General features: G+C 41.3%; 1 protein-coding gene across 8 annotated transcripts in view; it reads right to left on the bottom strand.

Annotated features, from left to right (window-relative positions):
- The window catches only part of INVS (inversin), a 181,354-nt gene that overhangs the window by 36,028 nt on the left and 126,786 nt on the right, over window positions 1–18,540 (bottom strand). For all 8 annotated transcript variants that reach the window (XR_011381216.1, XM_002708147.5, XM_051856218.2 and 5 more), the window contains 2 exons: window positions 11,289–11,395; window positions 3,719–3,931 (listed from right to left, as the gene is read on the bottom strand). Coding sequence is in view for 7 of the 8 variants with exons in the window: in XM_002708147.5 (XP_002708193.2) it covers window positions 3,719–3,931; window positions 11,289–11,395 (320 nt within the window). In the remaining variant the exon portion in view is untranslated. The remainder of the gene's footprint in view (window positions 1–3,718; window positions 3,932–11,288; window positions 11,396–18,540) is intronic.

The raw sequence follows: 18,540 nt of genomic DNA, 5'->3' as shown, positions 1-18,540 counted from the left end.
AAGTGACAAAATGATAGCAAAGTGGAAACATCTAGTAGGTAACTGATGATATGGGATTAGATATCCAGGAGGTCAAGATGTGATCATAATTAATGGGTTACCTACAGAAATGAACCAACTTCAATTTTGAGTAGATACCTTTTCTTTCTTTCTTTCCTTCTCCCTCTCCCTCTCCCTCTCCCTCTCCCTCTCCCTCTTTCTTTCTTAAAAAGATTTATTTATTTAATTGAGAGGCAGAATTACAGAGAGAAGGAGAGAAAGAGAGAAAGGTCTTGCATCCACTGGTTTATTCCCCAAATTGCCACATTGGCCGGAACTGGGCTGATCCAAAGCCAGGAGCTTCTTCTGGGTCTCCCACATGGGTGCAGGGGCCCAATGACTTGGGCCATCTTCCACTGCTTTCCCAGGCAATAGCAGAGAGCTGGATCAGAAGAGGAGCAGACAGGACACGAACTGGCGCCCATATGGGATGCTGGTGTGGCAGGCAGAGACTTAGCCTACTGAGACATAGCACTGGCCCCAAGTGGATACATTTTCAAAGGAAAAATACAGCATAAGTGTATGTCTGAGTTAACCTTCAGGGATGACTTCAGCATGGAGATAGTAAAAGTAAAAAGGTGTGGGTGGGTGTTCAGTGATTAAGATGCCAGTTAGGAGGCCCACAAAAATCAGATTACTTGGGTTCAATACCAGGCTCTAGTTCCTGACTCCAGCTTTGTGCCAATACAAACCATGTGAGGCAGCAAGTGCTAAGTCAAGGGATTAGATTCCTGCCGTGCACATGGAGACCTGGATTAAGTCCCTGGCTCTTGGCTTTGGACCAGTCTGGTCCTGGCTGTTGTGAGCATTTGGAGAGTGAAGCTCTGGATGGGAGGTCTTTCTGTGTTTCAGATAAATAAACATAGATAATAAGCTTATTATTTTTTAATTTTTTTAAAGATTTATTTTATTTATTTTAAAGATAGAGTTACACCGAGAGGTAGAGACAGAGAGAGAGGTCTTCAATCCCTCGGGTTGCTCCCCAGATGGCTGCAACAGCCAGAGCTGTGCCAATCCGAAGCCAGAAGCCAGGAGCCTCCCCCAGGTCTCCCACATGGGTGCAAGGGCCCAAGGAACTGGGCCATCCTCAGCTGACCCCCCCCAACCCCGGCCACAGTAGAGAGCTGGATCAGAAGTGGAGCAGCTGGGACTCGAACCAGCGCCCACATGGGATGCCGGCACCATAGGCGGTGGCTTCACTCGCTACGCCACAGCGCCGGCCCTGATAATAAGCTTTTTAAAAGATGTGAGAAGGAATTATTTAGCAAAAGCTGAGATTATGGAGTGAAATAAGAACTGAGCAAAAATAAAGCTTCAAGGAAGAAGGGTGATCAACATAAACAGAGTCTTATTTAAGTGTGCATTCAATCGTGTGCTTTGGCAGGTAAATTACAGTAATGTTCACTTTGGCAACAACATGGATAGTGCAGTTTAAGTTTTAAAGTGCTTTTACACAGATTATAGATATTTCATAAATAGTATTTTCTAAAATACCTGCCTTAGAAAATATGACTACAATTTTCTCTTTCCCAATTTCTCTATAAGTAAATTAGAAGTCAGTGTATGTCAATAAGTTCCTTTCATATCCACTCTGAGGTAGGTGATTTATGCCACCCTAATATGCTAAACTGAGAAAGGTACGTGAGGTAACATGACCAAAGTATAGTTTCTGGGGCCCATGCTGTGGCATAGTGGGTAAAGCTGCCTCCTGCAGTGCTGGCATCCCATATAGGAACTGGTTCCAGTCCCACCTGCTCCACTTCAAATCCAGCTCCCTGCTAATCCACCTGGGAAAGCGGTCTCCTGCACCCATGTGGGAGACCCAGAAGAAGCTCCTGGCTCCTGGCTTCAGATCAGTCTAGCCCTAGATGTTGCAGCCATTTGGAGAGGGAACCAACAGATGGAAGATCTCTCCCTCTCCCTCTCTCTCTCCCTGTCTTTCTCTGTAACTCTGCCTTTCAAATAAATAAATATATATTTTTTTGACAGGCAGAGTGGACAGTGAGAGAGAGAGAGACAGAGAGAAAGGTCTTCCTTTTGCCGTTGGTTCACCCTCCAATGGCCGCCGCAGCCAGCGCACAGTGGCCAGCGCATCGCACTGATCTGAAGCCAGGAGCCAGGTGCTTCTCCTGGTCTCCCATGGGGTGCAGGGCCCAAGCACTTGGGCCATCCTCCACTGCACTCCCGGGCCATAGCAGAGAGCTGGCCTGGAAGAGGGGCAACCGGGACAGAATCCGGCGCTCCGACCGGGACTAGAACCTGGTGTGCCGGCACCGCTAGGCGGAGGATTAGCCTAGTGAGCCACGGCGCCAGCCCTAAATAAATATTTTTTAAAAAGTACAGTTTCTGCCAAATATGTATTGCTTATGCACTATCATCAGGCTGAGAAATTCTAAGTTGAGCATCCAAAGTTTGGTATTACTGGAGATTTCAGGAGTCCACTGAGGGTCTTGGATTTATCCTCATGTGAATAATGGGGGACAACTACACAATATTCCATCCCTTGCAGGAAACCACTACTTGCAACTCAGGGTAATTCGTCATGTGTATTTCCTACTTACAGTTGCTACTGACATACAGACAACTTTTACAAGAAGGCTGAAAAAGGTGGTGTGCAGAAGCTTTAGGTTTATTTTGCATTCTTTGGAAAAAGTGAAATGAAGAGCCTTGCTAAGAGAGCAAGTAATATTTCCTAGATTGCTACCTACTTTAGTAGCTTCAGAGTCACAGAAAATAATGTTTCTGTTAATTTTATCCACTCAAGGCTGATACTGTGGTTAGCATTCCCGTACAAAGTAGTATTTAGCTCCTCATTAAAATGATTTATCTTTCCTTACTATTACTGTAATAGTTATTTAAATATTATTTTTAATGTTGTTTGTTACACATATGCTTCCCCTTTGTGGGTAAGATATGGAAGGAGTCTGAGTTGGGAGCCTTCCAGAGCTGGAAGGACTCAAGATCTGGGCACACGCAGGATACAGGCAGAAGGTGCCCTTCAGGAAAGCACCTGCCACCCACATCTTTATCATCAGAGGTTCTGGTATCTGTATGTACTCATGAAATATCTTGCTGATATTTAAAACACTTCTACCCGACACGAGTATCATAAAGCAAACCAAGGCAAATCTAAAATCAATCACTGGTGTGAAATAATCATGATGTGCAGCAGGCACAAATGGATATTTTGTAAATCTTAGATCACTGTCCAAAAATAAATTATGCCATACTGATTTGTGAAGGAATGGGAAGGAACACAAGTTATTTTTATAAGTTGGTTGCTTTAATTAAATCAAAACTAGACTTAGATTAGTCTAGGGGAAATAGGCTAGGTATTGGCATAAGTTTCTTTTGGGAAGAAAGGAAGGGTAAGAACAATCATTAACTCTGTAGTTTAGGTGTCATTCCCACCCCCAAATCCGTCCATGGATGAGGGTGGCAGTGGCTTTTCCTGGGCTGGAATATCAGGGGTGAATATCAGGACCATTCACCAAGTACAGAGTGGGCTTCTGTCCTTGCCCTTAGCCTTAGTCCTCTGAACACAGTGTTAGGCAGACGGGGAAGGTGACAGCGCAGGGAACAGATGTCCATCAGATTCTGTCCTGAGTCCCTCCCCTGTCTGCCCCCTTCCACCTTGATCCTGAGGAATAGGAACACAGTCTCCACAACTCCCACTTACTTGGCAGCAGCATCTTTTCTCAACTGTTCGTGCTTCATGAGGAGATTTTTCCGGTCTCGGAAAGCCTTTCTGACCTTGTACCCTTTGTAGACAGCCTGAATTTTGAAGGCAGCAATGTCTTGTATGGCCGCAATGGACAGGGCACCACGCTCCAGCATGAACTGGATAACTTCATGGCGCTCACCAAGCAACGCGTAATCAAGCGGTGTGTACCTGAAGCAGGAGATATTTAGTTTTAAGTCTCGGAATGTCATTCAAGGTACAGTTAGACCAGCAATATTATTATACATCAGAAGGAAACTTCATCTAAGAAGTGGAATATTCCTGAGGAAAAGGCACCTTCTGTACTCCAGGACTGTACCTGGTATGAAGGGTACCTTCTATGTTCTGAGGGGTAACAAAACAAAGCTGACTACAGCAGGGGAGTCAGGTGTTTGAGCTGCTGACAAAGTCAATTCCTGAGTTTTGCTTACTGGCTTACAAACTGGAGGCTAATGGGAACACGTGATTACTTTCCTTCTTCTCTGTGTGCCAGTTAATCCCCTGAACCTATCTGAAAAAATACTGCAACCCTCAGCTCCCACCACAAGGCATTTGGTGGCCAGCGCCGCGGCTCACTAGGCTAATCCTCCGCCTGTGGTTCTAGTCCCGGTTGGGGCGCTGGGTTCATGTCCCAGTTGCTCTTCTTCCAGTCTAGCTCTTTGCTGTGCCCCAGGAGGGCAGTGGAGGATGGCCCAAGTGCTTGGGCCCTGCACCCACATGGGAGACTGGGAGGAAGCACCTGGCTCCTGGCTTCAGATTGGTGCAGCGCACCAGCCATGGCGGCCATTTGGGGAGTGAACCAACGGAAGGAAGACCTTTCTGTCTCTCTCTCTCTTTCACTGTCTAACTCTGACTGTCAAAAAAAAAAAAAAAAAAAAAAAAAGGCACTGGCTTAGCAATGGAGACACCACTTGGGATGCCTGTGTACTCTATCGGGGTGCCTGGGTTCTAGGCCTGGCTCTGGCTCTGTTTCTGATTCCAGCTGCCTGCTAATGCGTAGTCTGGGTACCCAGCCTGAATTTCTGGTGCCGGCTTTGTCTCAGCTGTTGTGGGCATTTGGGGAGTAAATATGGCAAATAGTACCTGTGAGATTCACACCCATGATCATTGATAGTTAATGCTTACGAAATAAAAGTATACCTCCAAATGGAGAGATTTAGAGCATGATAAGAATTATCCTTTAACTGCTGCAAAAAAAATGAATTATTTAAATAACTAGTATGGGATAATCAGGTAGCCATATTGGAAAACCAGAGAGAGAGAGAGAGAGAGAGAGAGATATTCTTGTAACACATCTTACACCAAAATAAATTCTGGATGGAGCAAAGATCTAAATATAAAAAAAATAATGAAAGTACTAGAGGAAATCATGGAAAATTTAAACAACTCAGAAACCATAAATGAAGATTGATAAATCTGACTACATCAAAATAAAACCTTACAGGGCAAAAAACACAAAGCTTTCTTTTCTTCAAAGAAAAACAATTACATTGTAAACATGATATATTTTTGGAGAGCTTAAACAGTATAGAAAAGTATGAAAATTAAAGTTTAAAAAAAATTCTTCCATGGGGTCGCACCGTGGCACAGTAGATTAATCTTCCACCTGCAGCGCCAACATCCCATATAGGCACCGGTTCTAGTCCCGGCTGCTCCTATTCTAATCCAGCTCTCTGCTGTGGCCTGGGAAAGCAGTATAGTACTTGGGCCTATACCCGTATGGGAGACTGGAAGAAGCTCCTGGCTCATGGCTTCAGATTAGTGTAGCTCCAGCTGTTGCGGCCATTTGGGGAGTGAACCAATGGAAGGAAGACCTTTCTCTCTGTCTCTCCCTCTCACTGTCTATAACTCTACCTTTCAAATAAATAAATAAAATATTTAAAAAAATCCTCCAAATCAACCATTCAACAATGGTAATGACAACTATCACTTTATATAACTTATTGATGTTTCTAAGTCTCAGCTTTCCTCATCTGTTAAGCAAGATTCTACTCCAGAGACTTCAGAATGCATGGAAAATGAAGTAAGTACATTTATTAAATGTAAAAAGGATAGCATTGTGTGTTGCATAAAGGAAGCAGTTAATAAGTGTCAGCTTTGATTGTTATTATCACATACATTGCAGCATGTTCTGTGATACCACAGTGGCTTAACTGTGCCTATTTCCGTAGGATCCAAACTAGTATTTAGGACCACCTAAGGCTGCCACTGATGCTGGCCCCTCTCTGCTGACTCTGACTAGTCCAGGCCATCAGAAGTGTTAGGAGGAAATAATCTGCTAACTGATGAGGTGGGGAAAAAAGATAACTATATGGATGATTAGACACAGAAAATCATTCAATGATTATAGAGAATAAATAAATTTCTCTTCAAAATTCACTTAACAGTTAATATAAGACATAAAAGGAAGTGGTTTTCAATATGAGATTATTTGGTCATTTCATTAAGAAAACAATTTGGAAGGAAGCCCTAAATGCTGAAATTAATGATCTCTCATTTAAGACAGCTTGATTTGTCACTACTGTTCAGGCACCAGAGGCTGTAAGTACAGATACTTACATAGCATTTTGTAAATTCAGAATTTAAAAAAATTACTATATAGTCAAAGGGAGCACATAAACAAGTCTAGTACCTGCTAATACTAACCGATAGAATAAATAAAGGGGAGAGTGATCCAACATGGGAAGCGAGATACTCAGCAGACTCATAGAATGGTGGATGTCCTAAACAGCACTCTGGCCTCAGAATCAGCCCTAAAGGCATTCCGATCTGGCTGAAAAGCCCATGAGAGTATTTCAGGCATGGAAAGCCAAGACACTCTGGCAAAAAAAAAAAAAAAAAAAAAAAAAAAAAAAAAAAAAAAAAAAAAACAAACCTAAATGAAAGATCTCTGTGAGTGAGATCCCAGTGGAAAGAACAGGTCTTCAAAGAAGGAGGTACCTTTCTCTGAAGGGAGGAGAGAACCTCCACTTTGACTATGACCTTGTCTAAACAAGATAAGAGTCGGAGAACTCAAGGGGCTTCCATAGCCTTGGAAACTCATGACTGGTGCATAGGGAGATTACTGATGCCATAAACAGGAGTGTCAGTTTGTAAAGTCACAACAGGAGTCACCGTGCACTTACTCCTCATGTAGGATCTCTGTCCTTAATGTGCTGTACATTGAGACTTAATGCTATAACGAGTACTCAAACAATATATTTCACTTTGTGTTTCTATGGGGGTGCAAACTGTTGAAATCTTTACTTAATGTATACTAAACTGATCTTCTGTAAAAAAAAAAAAAAAAAGAAAAAAAAAAGAAGAAATTATCAATTCCCAACTTGACTCTCACCGGGATTAAACATGACAATAGGTCTGATCTGATTTCATCATCATTTAAAAATCATCTATTATTTTTCACTTTATGTTTCTGTGTGGGAGCAAACTGTTGAAATCTTTACTTAATGTATGCTAAACTGATCTTCTGTATATAAAGAGAATCGAAAATGAATCCTCATGTGAATGGAAGGGGAGAGGGAGTGGGAAAGGGGAGGGTTGTGGGTGGGAGGGACGTTATGGGAGGGAAGCCATTGTAATCCATGGGCCATACTTTGGAAATTTATATTCATTAAATAAAAGTTAAAAAATAAAAAAAAATAAAAAAAAACAAAAAAAATAAAAAAAATTGTTAAGTCAAAAAAAATTACTATATATCTGAAAATGCTTTTCATGACTATAACTTCTCTAATGGAAGAAATTATCACAGTTAATGAATCACATGATAGTAGAGATAAATTGAATTTTAGAGATAATTAACTTCAACATTTTCATTTTATAAAAGAAAAAACATCGCACAAGGGGTAGTCAATCTGCTGAAGACTAGGAAGCTAATTCTTACAGAATGCAGACTAAAACAAAGCTCACAATTCCAAATTCAATAATTCTTCCACTCATCTATTAATTATTGAATAATATAAGTTTTCCACAGAACAAAATGGTCTAAAATCAATGTGTAATTAACATATATTTAGTAAATCTGATCATTTTTCAATAATTATTAATATGTAATACCCCTAACATAGTACAGAAGCAGCATTAGCAAAATTTGATTTATAAAAGATGGGCCCGGCGGCGCCCCGGCTCACTTGGCTCACTTGGCTAATCCTCTGCCTGTGGCGCCGGCACCTCGGGTTCTAGTCCCGGTTGGGGCACCGGATTCTGTCCCAGTTGCTCCTCTTCCAGTCCAGCTCTCTGCTGTAGCCTGGGAAGGCAATGGAGGATGGCCCAGGTCCTTGGGCCCTGCACTCGCATGGAAGACCAGGAGGAAGCACCTGGCTCCTGGCTTCAGATCGGCGCAGCGTGCCGGCTGTGACGCGCCAGCAGTAGCGGCCATTTGGGGGTGAACCAACGAAAAAAGGAAGACCTTTCTCTCTGTCTCTTTCTTTCTCACTGTCTAACTCTGCCTGTTAAAAAAAATAAAATTAAAAAAAAAAAGATGGGCCCAAAGTATGTCTTTATTTATAAATAAGGCAAAAAGAAATAAATGCTGGATTAGGAGTCACGGGATCTATGTGACACCAAGGCTCCTGCTGTCTTCTCTGAGTTTCTGTTTTCTCATCCTTGAAAGGGGAAAGGAAGGAGAGAGGAACTGGAACTCCCAGGTTGCTTTTGGATTGGAAACTGTACCTTAAACATTTTTAAGATTATTATGAGAAACTCCAGACATAAACAAAAGTAGAGACAAATGCATACTAACCCATTATACACTCATCACCTCAATTTAACAATTAGCAAGATTTTTTTGCTATATTTGCTTCATCCAACACTTTAAAAAAAAATTTTGCTGAAGTATTTAAAGCATATCTCAGAACTCTTATCATTTCATCTTTACCTATTTCAGAATTTACCTATAAATCTGAGTAATATGGGTATGGTTACAATGGCATTATCACACTAACAGAATTAATAGAAATTCCCTAATAAAATTTTATGTCCACTCCACAATCAAATTTCCTTAATTTTCTCAAAAATGTCTTTTATTGTCAGTTAATTCAAATTAGGATTCTCAGACAACTTATGATTTAAACAGACAGCCCAAATATCTAACAAGTTTTTAAGACTGAAGTTTATACTTAGTGTTTTAGCAACTGACCACATTGTGAGTATTACTAGTGAATCTTCATCCCAAAATCAATTTAGAAACATTCAGGTACTGTGAATATTCCCATCAATGTTGGAGTGTGACTGTCAGATAGTTATTGACCGAAAGCCAGCAGAAGTTGGCAAAAATGAAGTCTACACAGTGTACATTAACTGGTTAGTGTCAATGCATGATAAGTAAAAATCAGTACTACATTGATGGTAACCAGCCAAGAAACAATGTAGATAAAGACAAGAGATAAGATACAATTGGACTTGCCATGTGGGAATGGTCTGACGGGATGAGCAGAATGCCTAAACCAGAATGTCAATAAGCATAAAAGGCAGTGCCAAGTTCTGATACCTGTACATCATGGTGTATTGCTGATGAAACATTAAAGGAGACTGGGATATTGCCACAGTCTCTTTTTATCTCTAAATTGGCAAGTACAGTTAGGAGGATTTTTCCTTTGGTCTTCTGGCCTGAAATTAACATATATTTATTCCAGGAGGCTATATGTACCTTGATTCATGTAGTTTCCTAGGGCTGAAATTCAAGGCTTAGAATATAATTGGGAATTGAATTATAAAAATGATTTTTCTAATTGTCTCCTTAAAAAAAAAAAAAAAAAAACAGTCAAGAGGCCAGTGCTGGGGTGTGGTGAAGCCACTGCTTGCAGCACTGCTGACATTCCACACAGGCTCCAGTCCCAGTTGCTCCATTTCCCATCCAGATCCCTGATAATGTGCCTGGGAAAATAGCAGAGGATGGCCCAAGTGCTTGGGCCCCTGCACCCACTTGGGAGATCTGGAAGAAGCTCTGGTATGGCCATTGCTGCCATTTGGGGAGTTTACCAGTAGATGGAAGAGCTTCCATCTCTGTCTTTGTCTCTGTCTCTGTCTCTCTGTAATGCTTTCAAATAAATAAAAAAAAATTTTTTTAAAAAGCAGTCAGGTAGTAAATGGTATTATAAAGGATAAGATCTTTTTTAAAAAGAATTATTTTTCAGTTATTTGAAAGACAAAGTTACAGAGAAAAGCAGGCTGAGGTTTTAACCTGCTGCATCACAGTGCCAGCCCCAGAAGATAAGTTCTTACAGAAACAAATCATCATGCTGGTATAAGTTAATCCTCTGCCTGAGGTGCCGGAATCCCATATGGCTGCTGGTTCTAGTCCCGGCTGCTCCACTTCTGATCCAACTCTCTGCTGGGGCTGGGAAAGCAGTAGAAGATGACCCAAGTGCTTGGGCCCCTGCACCCACGTGGGAGACCCAGAAGAAGCTCCTGGCTCCTGGCTTTGGATCGGCACAGCTCTATCCCTTGTGGCTATCTGGGGAGTGAACCAATGGAAGGAAGACCTTTCTCTCTGTCTCTCTCTCTCATTGTCTGTAACTCAACCTCTCAAATAAATAAATACATAAAAATAAAATAGAAACAAATCATCACTAATTTGTAATATCTATCTTATATTTATATACAGCTTCTAAGGGTGATAATTTCAGTAATCCCAGGAATGAGGAAAGGTTCTGAAAGAAGTGAGAAGGGGGTCAGTTCTAGAAAGGAAGAATGCATTTCTTCTGAGACAGCTGGCCTAGAAAAGTCCCTCATTCTCTATCACATTTCTCATTCACCAACAGAAAGAAAGAACTGCAGGTGGCTAGGAGAATGGTGTTGGTGTAACAGCAGGGGTCACTTTGGTGAGGGCATCCATGAACAAGGACACTAATGCACAGACCTGGGCTTGAGGGAGCTCTGGAATGGAAGTAACAAACTTAGTTGTTACCTCCAAATTACCAGAACCTTCACTAGCACCTTCCTACATCCAAGACTACTAAGAATTTCCTTTGTTTACAGTTCACACTGTGCCTGGTTCTTTTTGTTGGGCGTGGGTCCTTGAGCAGCAACCCGGAAAAACTTGTGTGGATCTTATTCCAGACACTTACATTTAGATTAAACCCTGAACTTCATCTTAGTGTCTTTGTATGTTTTCCTGCTACATGGTAGCACTTCGGTGTCCACTAATAGCATCATCTGCATCCAGAGAATCACCTGAATGTTTCACATGTTCTGTTGACCTAACAGAATTCCTGGTCCAGGTCAATCAGGACTTCAATGTCCCTATATCAGCCATAAGCCAGAAGGTGAATCAAGTTATCTAATCTGCAAAATATGAGCTAACTCAAATACCTAAAGTTCTGAATAGCTATAAAATTCGGTCATTATAAATCCAACTGCGCAGAACTTTTGCTCTTTTCTTTTGGTTCTGTATTTCTTAGAGTAAAGTTTCCTTATGAGTGCATTTATTATTTCTGAGCTGATATCTAGATTTGAGATTTTAAAAATCTGGCATAAGGGAAGTTAGATGAACAGTATGGTCTTTTTTATTTTTCTCAAATCAACAGCTTACCTCTCTTCATTGTTTTCCATCTGATTAGGGAAAGCAGCAAAGTCTAGCAGTAATTTAATGGCATCAAGGTATCCGTTGTTACAGGACCAGTGCAAAGCTGTTCTTCCCTGTAAGCATGAACAGAAGACAAATACACCAGGAGTAAGTATACTTAGACATGTGGTCATTTATGCTAACTCAAAAATACAAGTAATTCTCTATCCAAATGGCTTACTTACAAAAAGGGATAAGTACATAGTGGAAAAAACTAATGGCACCTTAACCAACTGATCATAATTAACATTATGCTAAGGGGTATCATATGCCACTAGAGGTGATAACTGAGAAAGGTTCAGTATCACTTATGTAACATTTCAATAAAAAATATGAAACCTGATTCCAATATGGGGAAATATAAGGTAAATCTGAGGCCGGTGCCGCGGCTCAGTAGGCTAATCCTCCGCCTTGTGGCGCCGGCACACCGGGTTCTAGTCCCGGTCGGGGCGCTGGATTCTGTCCCGGTTGCCCCTCTTCCAGGCCAGCTCTCTGCTGTGGCCAGGGAGTGCAGTGGAGGATGGCCCAAGTGCTTGGGCCCTGCACCCCATGGGAGACCAGGAGAAGTACCTGGCTCCTGCCATCAGATCGGCGCGGTACGCCGGCCGCAGCGCGCCGGCCGCGCCAGCCATTGGAGGGTGAACCAACAGCAAAGGAAGACCTTTCTCTCTGTCTCTCTCTCTCACTGTCCACTCTGCCTGTCAAAAAAAAAAAAAAAATTAAAAAAAAGGTAAATCTGAGCTGAGTAAAATTCTATAGAATAGTCATTGAATTTTAATGACTAAATTAAAAAATTTTAATGTCATGAATGATAAAGAGGGATATTTGTTAAAGAAGTCAAAGAGGAAGATATTACAGTCTCTATCCATCAAGAACACAGCTTCTAATCATACAGGACAAAAACTGGCAAAGTGGGAGATAGTTAAATCCATAATCATAGTGGGATGTTTCAACACATCTTTCATAACAAATTAAAGAACAGACAGAAAAAAGAGCAGTGAAGATACAGAAGACCTAGACAACACAATTTAAGAATTTTCCCTAAGTGGTAAGTACAACATTGTATTCAATAATGACAGAATTATTACTCTTTTCAAATATACATAGATCACTTGCCAAAATCAATCATATGCTGAGCCATAAAGACTAATGTTCCCCAACAAAGATGTCCACATGGGATCCCTGGGACCTGTGAATATGTACATACAAAGAGAGAATCGTAGACAGAATTAAGGTTGCTAATCTACAGACTTTGAGATGGGAAGATTATTCTCAAATATCTACGGAGGCCTGATACAATCACAGTGGTCTTTATAAGGAAAAGAAGGAGGTAAGAGGGTGGGTGTCAGAGTGATACAAAATGAGAAAGTCTCAACCAGCCATTGACAGCTTTGAAGATGAAGGAATGGGAACATGAGCCAAGGAATGCAGGTAGCCTCTAGACGCTGGAAAAGTCAAGAAATGTATAGTCTCCAAAAGAAATGTAGCACTGCTCATATCTTGACTTCTTAGCCCAGTGAGACACATTTTGTACTCCTGACATGTAGAACAATAAGTAATAAATTTGTGTTATGTTAAGCTACTCATTTTGTGATAGTTATAGCAACATTAGGACATTCATATAATTAATTCAAAAACAATAATAGAGAATTCCCAACTGCCTAGAAGTTAAATAACATACTTCTAAATAAACTATAAGTCAGATAATAAAACAAAATATGAATTAGAAAATATTTGAACTGGATGACAGTGAAGGTACAACTTAACCAAATTTATAGGACACAGATAAAGTTGCACTTATAAAGAAAACAACACTGAAAAAAATCAAGATTTAAACTTTCACTAAGCCGGCGCCACGGCTCAATAGGCTAATCCTCCACCTAGCGGCACCGGCACACCAGGTTCTAGTCCCGGTCGGGGTGCCAGATTCTGTCCTGGTTGCCCCTCTTCCAGACCAGCTCTCTGCTATGGCCCGGGAGGGCAGTGGAGGAGGGGCCAAGTGCTTGGGCCCTGCACCCCAGGCAGAGTTAAACAGTGAGAGAGAGAGAGACAGAGAGAAAGCTCTTCCTTCTGTTGGTTCACTCCCCAAGTGGCCGCCACAGCCGGCGCTGCGCCGATCTGAAGCCAGGAGCCAGGTGCTTCTTCCTGGTCTCCCATGCAGGTGCAGGGGCCCAAGCACTTGGGCCATCCTCCACTGCCCTCCCCGCCCACAGTAGAGAGCTGGACTGGAAGAAGAGCAGCCGGGACTAGAACCGGAGGCCATATGGGATGTCAGCGCCGCAGGTGGAGGATTAACCAAGTGAGCCACGGCGCCGGCTCAAAAGAAATCTTTAAAAAAAAAAACATTAAATCAAACCCAAGGAAAGTAGATGGCAAGAAATACTAAAGATAAGCTCAAACGCCAATGACAAAGTAAACAAACTCAAAATGTAGAAAACCAACAAAGACAGAAGGAAATGTTTTAAAAGCTGAATAAGCAATATGGAAAAAATTTTTAAGAGAGAAAACATACATTACCATCACATGTAATAAATGAGAGAAAATCACTATATTTTCTACATACATAAAATGATAAATATATGACTAACTTTATGCAAATACATTTGATAGTTTGAATAACAGAATGAATTCTCCAAAAAATGTAACTTACAAAAACTGAGATAAAAATTAGAAAATTTGAATAATCTTTAACTATTAATGGAGCTTAACCAATTCTTAACAATATTTACGCAAAGAAAACCACAATACCAGAAGACTTCAACAGAAAATTCTTTTAACTTTTTAAAGAGTTAACATAATTCTTACAAAAATTCTTTCAGAGAAGAAAAAAGAGGGCCTACTTCTTAACTCTTTTTATAAGGTCAATAGTGCCTTGCTACCAAAACCTGTAAAGGTACAATACAAGAAAGAAAAATTATAGATCAATCTCTCTCATGAACACAAATGCAAAAAATTTTTAAATATTAAAAAATAAAATCTATCAATAAGTAAATCTACACAACACATCGTCAAGTAGGCTTTAGTCCAAGAATGCAAGGATGGCTTAACATCTGAAAACAATCAATGTAATTTACCATATTAACAGAAAAGAGGAAAAATAGCTTGTTTCTATATGGGGAAATAGTATTTGACAAAAACCTGAGTATGATTTTACAAAACTCTTAGCAACCAGACATATAAGGAAACCCTCAGCAAATACAATATTCAGTGGTAAAATGAGTTAAGGATGCTAACTATTACCAGTTCTATACAGCATTCTATTGGAGGTCCCTGCTGGTTCAATAAGATAAGATAAAGAAATGAAAGTCATAAGAATTGGAAATAAAGAAATCGAAATATTATTATCCACAGATAGGATTATTATTTCTGTAGACAATAATCCAAATAATACACATAAAAAAACTAGCAGAATTGGAAAACAATCTAATGTATTAGAATGGAAAGCAGCTTAAATGTAATTGTGACATGAATCTTAGCTCTTTACTACTTACATAAGAAACTAGCAACTTGGCAAAACATAGAGGGTTCTACAAATGATAAAAGTTGCACTCTTGCACAGTGGGTTAAGCCTCTACTTGGGACATCTCACCTTATGTTGGAGTACCTCTTCAAGTCTTTATTACCCTGCTTCTGATACGGCTTCCTATAACTACACATCTTGGGGAGGCAGCAGATGGCAGCTCAAGGATTTGATTATCCACCATCAATATAGGAGACCATGATGGGAGAGCCTGACCCAACCTGGCTGTTACAAGGTATTTGGGGAATGAACCAGTGGATAGAAAATCTCTCTCTTGGCCGGCACCATGGCTCACTAGGCTAATCCTCCGCCTTGTGGCGCCGGCACACCGGGTTCTAGTCCCGGTCGGGGCGCTGGATTCTGTCCCGGTTGCCCCTCTTCCAGGCCAGCTCTCTGCTGTGGCCCGGGAGTGCAGTGGAGGATGGCCCAAGTCCTTGGGCCCTGCACCCCTTGGGAGACCAGGATAAGTACCTGGCTCCTGCCATCAGATCAGCGCAGTACGCCAGCCACGGCGGCCATTGGAGGGTGAACCAACGGCAAAGGAAGACCTTTCCCTCTGTCTCTCTCTCTCTCTCACTGTCCACTCTGCCTGTCAAAAAAAAAATTAAAAAATTAAAAAAAAAAGAAAATCTCTCTCTCTTTATTTGTCTCTCTCTCTTCCTGTCTTTCCCTCTCTTGTAATCACTCTAACTTTCAAATAAAGAAATCTTTTTAAAAAGTTGCATTCTAATAACTCAAGGACAAAGACCATATGTTGTCCGGTGCCGCGGCTCACTAGGCTAATCCTCTGCCTGCGGCACCAGCACTCTGGGTTCTAGTCCCGGTTGGGGTGCTGGATTCTGTCCCAGTTGCTCCTCTTCCAGTCCAGCTCTCTGCTGTGGCCCAGGAGTGCAGTGGAGGATGGCCCAGGTCCTTGGGCCCTGCACCCGCATGGGAGACCAGGAGAAGTACCTGGCTCCTGGCTTCAGATTGGTGCAGCACGCTGGCCATAGCAGCCGCTTGGGGGTGAACCAACGGAAAAAGAAGACCTTTCCCTCTGTCTCTCTCTCTCTCACTGTCTAAACTCTGCCTGTCAAACAAACAAAAAGATCATATGTTGCCGGCGCCGCGGCTCACTAGGCTAATCCTCCACCTAGCAGCGCCGGCACACCGGGTTCTAGTCCCGGTCGGGGCGCCGGATTCTGTCCCGGTTGCCCCTCTTCCAGGCCAGCTCTCTGCTGTGGCCAGGGAGTGCAGTGGAGGATGGCCCAGGTGCTTGGGCCCTGCACCCCATGGGAGACCAGGAAAAGCACCTGGCTCCTGGCTCCTGCCATCGGATCAGCGCAGAGCGCCAGCAGCAGCGCGCCGGCCACGGCGGCCATTGGAGGGTGAACCAACGGCAAAGGAAGACCTTTCTCTCTGTCTTTCTCTCTCACTGTCCACTCTGCCTGTCAAAAAAAAAAAAAAAAAGATCATATGTTACATATTTTTCATTACATTTATGTTACTTTTACATATAGAAACAATCTTGATAAATATTTGCTGGATGAACAGGGAATATATTTTGACTTGGCAAACAAACACATATCATTAAATAATTAAATAATTAACCAAAAAAATCCATACTGGCTAAGTTGAAAGAAATTTATACATTGGCCGGTGCCGTGGCTTAATAGGCTAATCCTCCACCTGCGGCTCCAGCACACAGGGTTCTAGTCCCGGTCGGGGTGCCGGTTTCTGTCCCGGTTGCCCCTCTTCCAAGCCAGCTCTCTGCTATGGCCCGGGAGTGCAGTGGAGGATGGCCCAAGTGCTTGGGCCCTGCACCCGCCAGGGAGACTAGGAGAAGCACCTGGCTCCTGGCTTCGGATCAGTGCGATGCGCTGGTCACAGCGCGCAGGCCGCGGCGGCCACTGGAGGGTTAACCAACGGAAGGAAGACCTTTCTCTCTCTCTCTCTCTCACTGTCTGTAACTCTACCTGTCAAATAAATAAATAAAAATATTAAAAAAAAGGTTAAATTCAGAAAGATGATTATTTTGACATTAGGTATGATAATTTAAAACTGTTCAGGGCTACTCTTGCAGTGTCAAACGACATGAGCTTCAATGTCCTTATCTATAGAATGGTAATAATAATAGTAATTTTATGGTTGATGATATGAGGACTCAGTGAGCTATTAAACATAAAAAGTTCTTAGAACTTGGAATATTATACATTACTGATTATGAAAAAGATATATCAATGGAGAATATGGTGATAATTTTAAGCAAACAAATTATGGTTTGTAAAATTATGTTTATATTCAAATACATACATATGTCATATACATATCTTTTACAAAAGTGGTAAAATTGTTCCCAATCTATTTTATGACTGCTAATTATCTAGAGATATAGAAAAGGACTGGAAAAGAACATGTACAAATCCATTAACAGATGGATTTATGGGTAATCAGTTCATTTAGTAAATTGTTGTGTTACTTAAGTTTACTACACAAAGGAAATACTCTCATCACCTTAACTCTTAAACCCGGAAAAGATGCAACAGAGAAAGAGAACTACAGACCAATTTCCCTGATGAACATAGATGCAAAAATCCTCAACAAAATTCTGGCCAATCAAATTAAACAACACATTAGGAAGATCATTCACCCAGATTAAGTGGGTTTTATCCCTGTAATGCAGGGATGGTTTAACATTCACAAATCAATGTGATACACCACATTAACAAACTACCGAACAAAAACCATACGATTATCTCAACAGATGCAGATAAAGCATTTGTCAAAATACTACACCCTTTTGTGATGAAAACTTTAAGCAAATTGGGTATAGAAGGAACATTCCTCAACACAATCAAGGCAATTTATGACAAACCCATGGCCAGCATCCTATTGAATGGGGAAAAGTTGGAAGCATTACCACTGAGATCCGGAACCAGACAAGGATGCCCACACTCACCACTGCTATTCAATATAGTCCTGGAAGTTTTAGCCAGAGCAATCAGGCAAGAAAAAGAAATCAAAGGGATTCAAACTGGTAAAGATGAAGTCAAACTATCCCTATTTGCAGATGATATGATGCTATATATAGGGGACCCAAAAGACTCCACTAAGAGACTACTGAAACTCATAGAAGAGCTTGGTAAAATAGCAGGATATAAAATCAACACTCAAAAAGCAACAGCTTTTGTATATACAGACAATGTCATGGCTGAGAAAGAACTTTTTTAAAAAAGATTTTTATTTATTTGATAGATATAAATTTCTTAAGTACAACTTTCAGGTTATAGTGGTTCTTCCCCCATACCTGCCCTCCCCCGGCCAAACCATCCCACCTCCTACACCCTCTCCCATCCCAATCTTCATTAAGATTCATTTTTAATTATATACAGAAGATCAACTCTATACTAAGTAAAGATTTCAACAGTTTTTGCACCCACACAGACACACAAAGTATAAAGTACTGTTTGAAGACAAGTTTTACTGTTAATTCTCATAGTACAACACATTAAGGACAGAGGTCCTACATGGGGAGCAAGTGTACAGTGACTCCTGTTGTTGATTTAACAACTGACACTCTTATTTATGATGTCAGTAATCACCCGAGGCTCTTGTCGTGAGCTGCCAAGGCTATGGAAGCCTCTTGAGTCCACAAACTCTGACCTTATTTAGACAGGGCCATAATCAAAGTGGAAGTTCTCTCTTCCCTTTAGAGAGAGG

Source organism: Oryctolagus cuniculus, chromosome 1 (genome assembly GCF_964237555.1).
Source record: "Oryctolagus cuniculus chromosome 1, mOryCun1.1, whole genome shotgun sequence".
In the NCBI taxonomy this organism is placed as follows: Eukaryota; Metazoa; Chordata; class Mammalia; order Lagomorpha; family Leporidae; genus Oryctolagus; species Oryctolagus cuniculus.
Note: the sequence above shows the minus strand (reverse complement) of the source record. Positions and strands in the feature narration are given on the sequence as shown.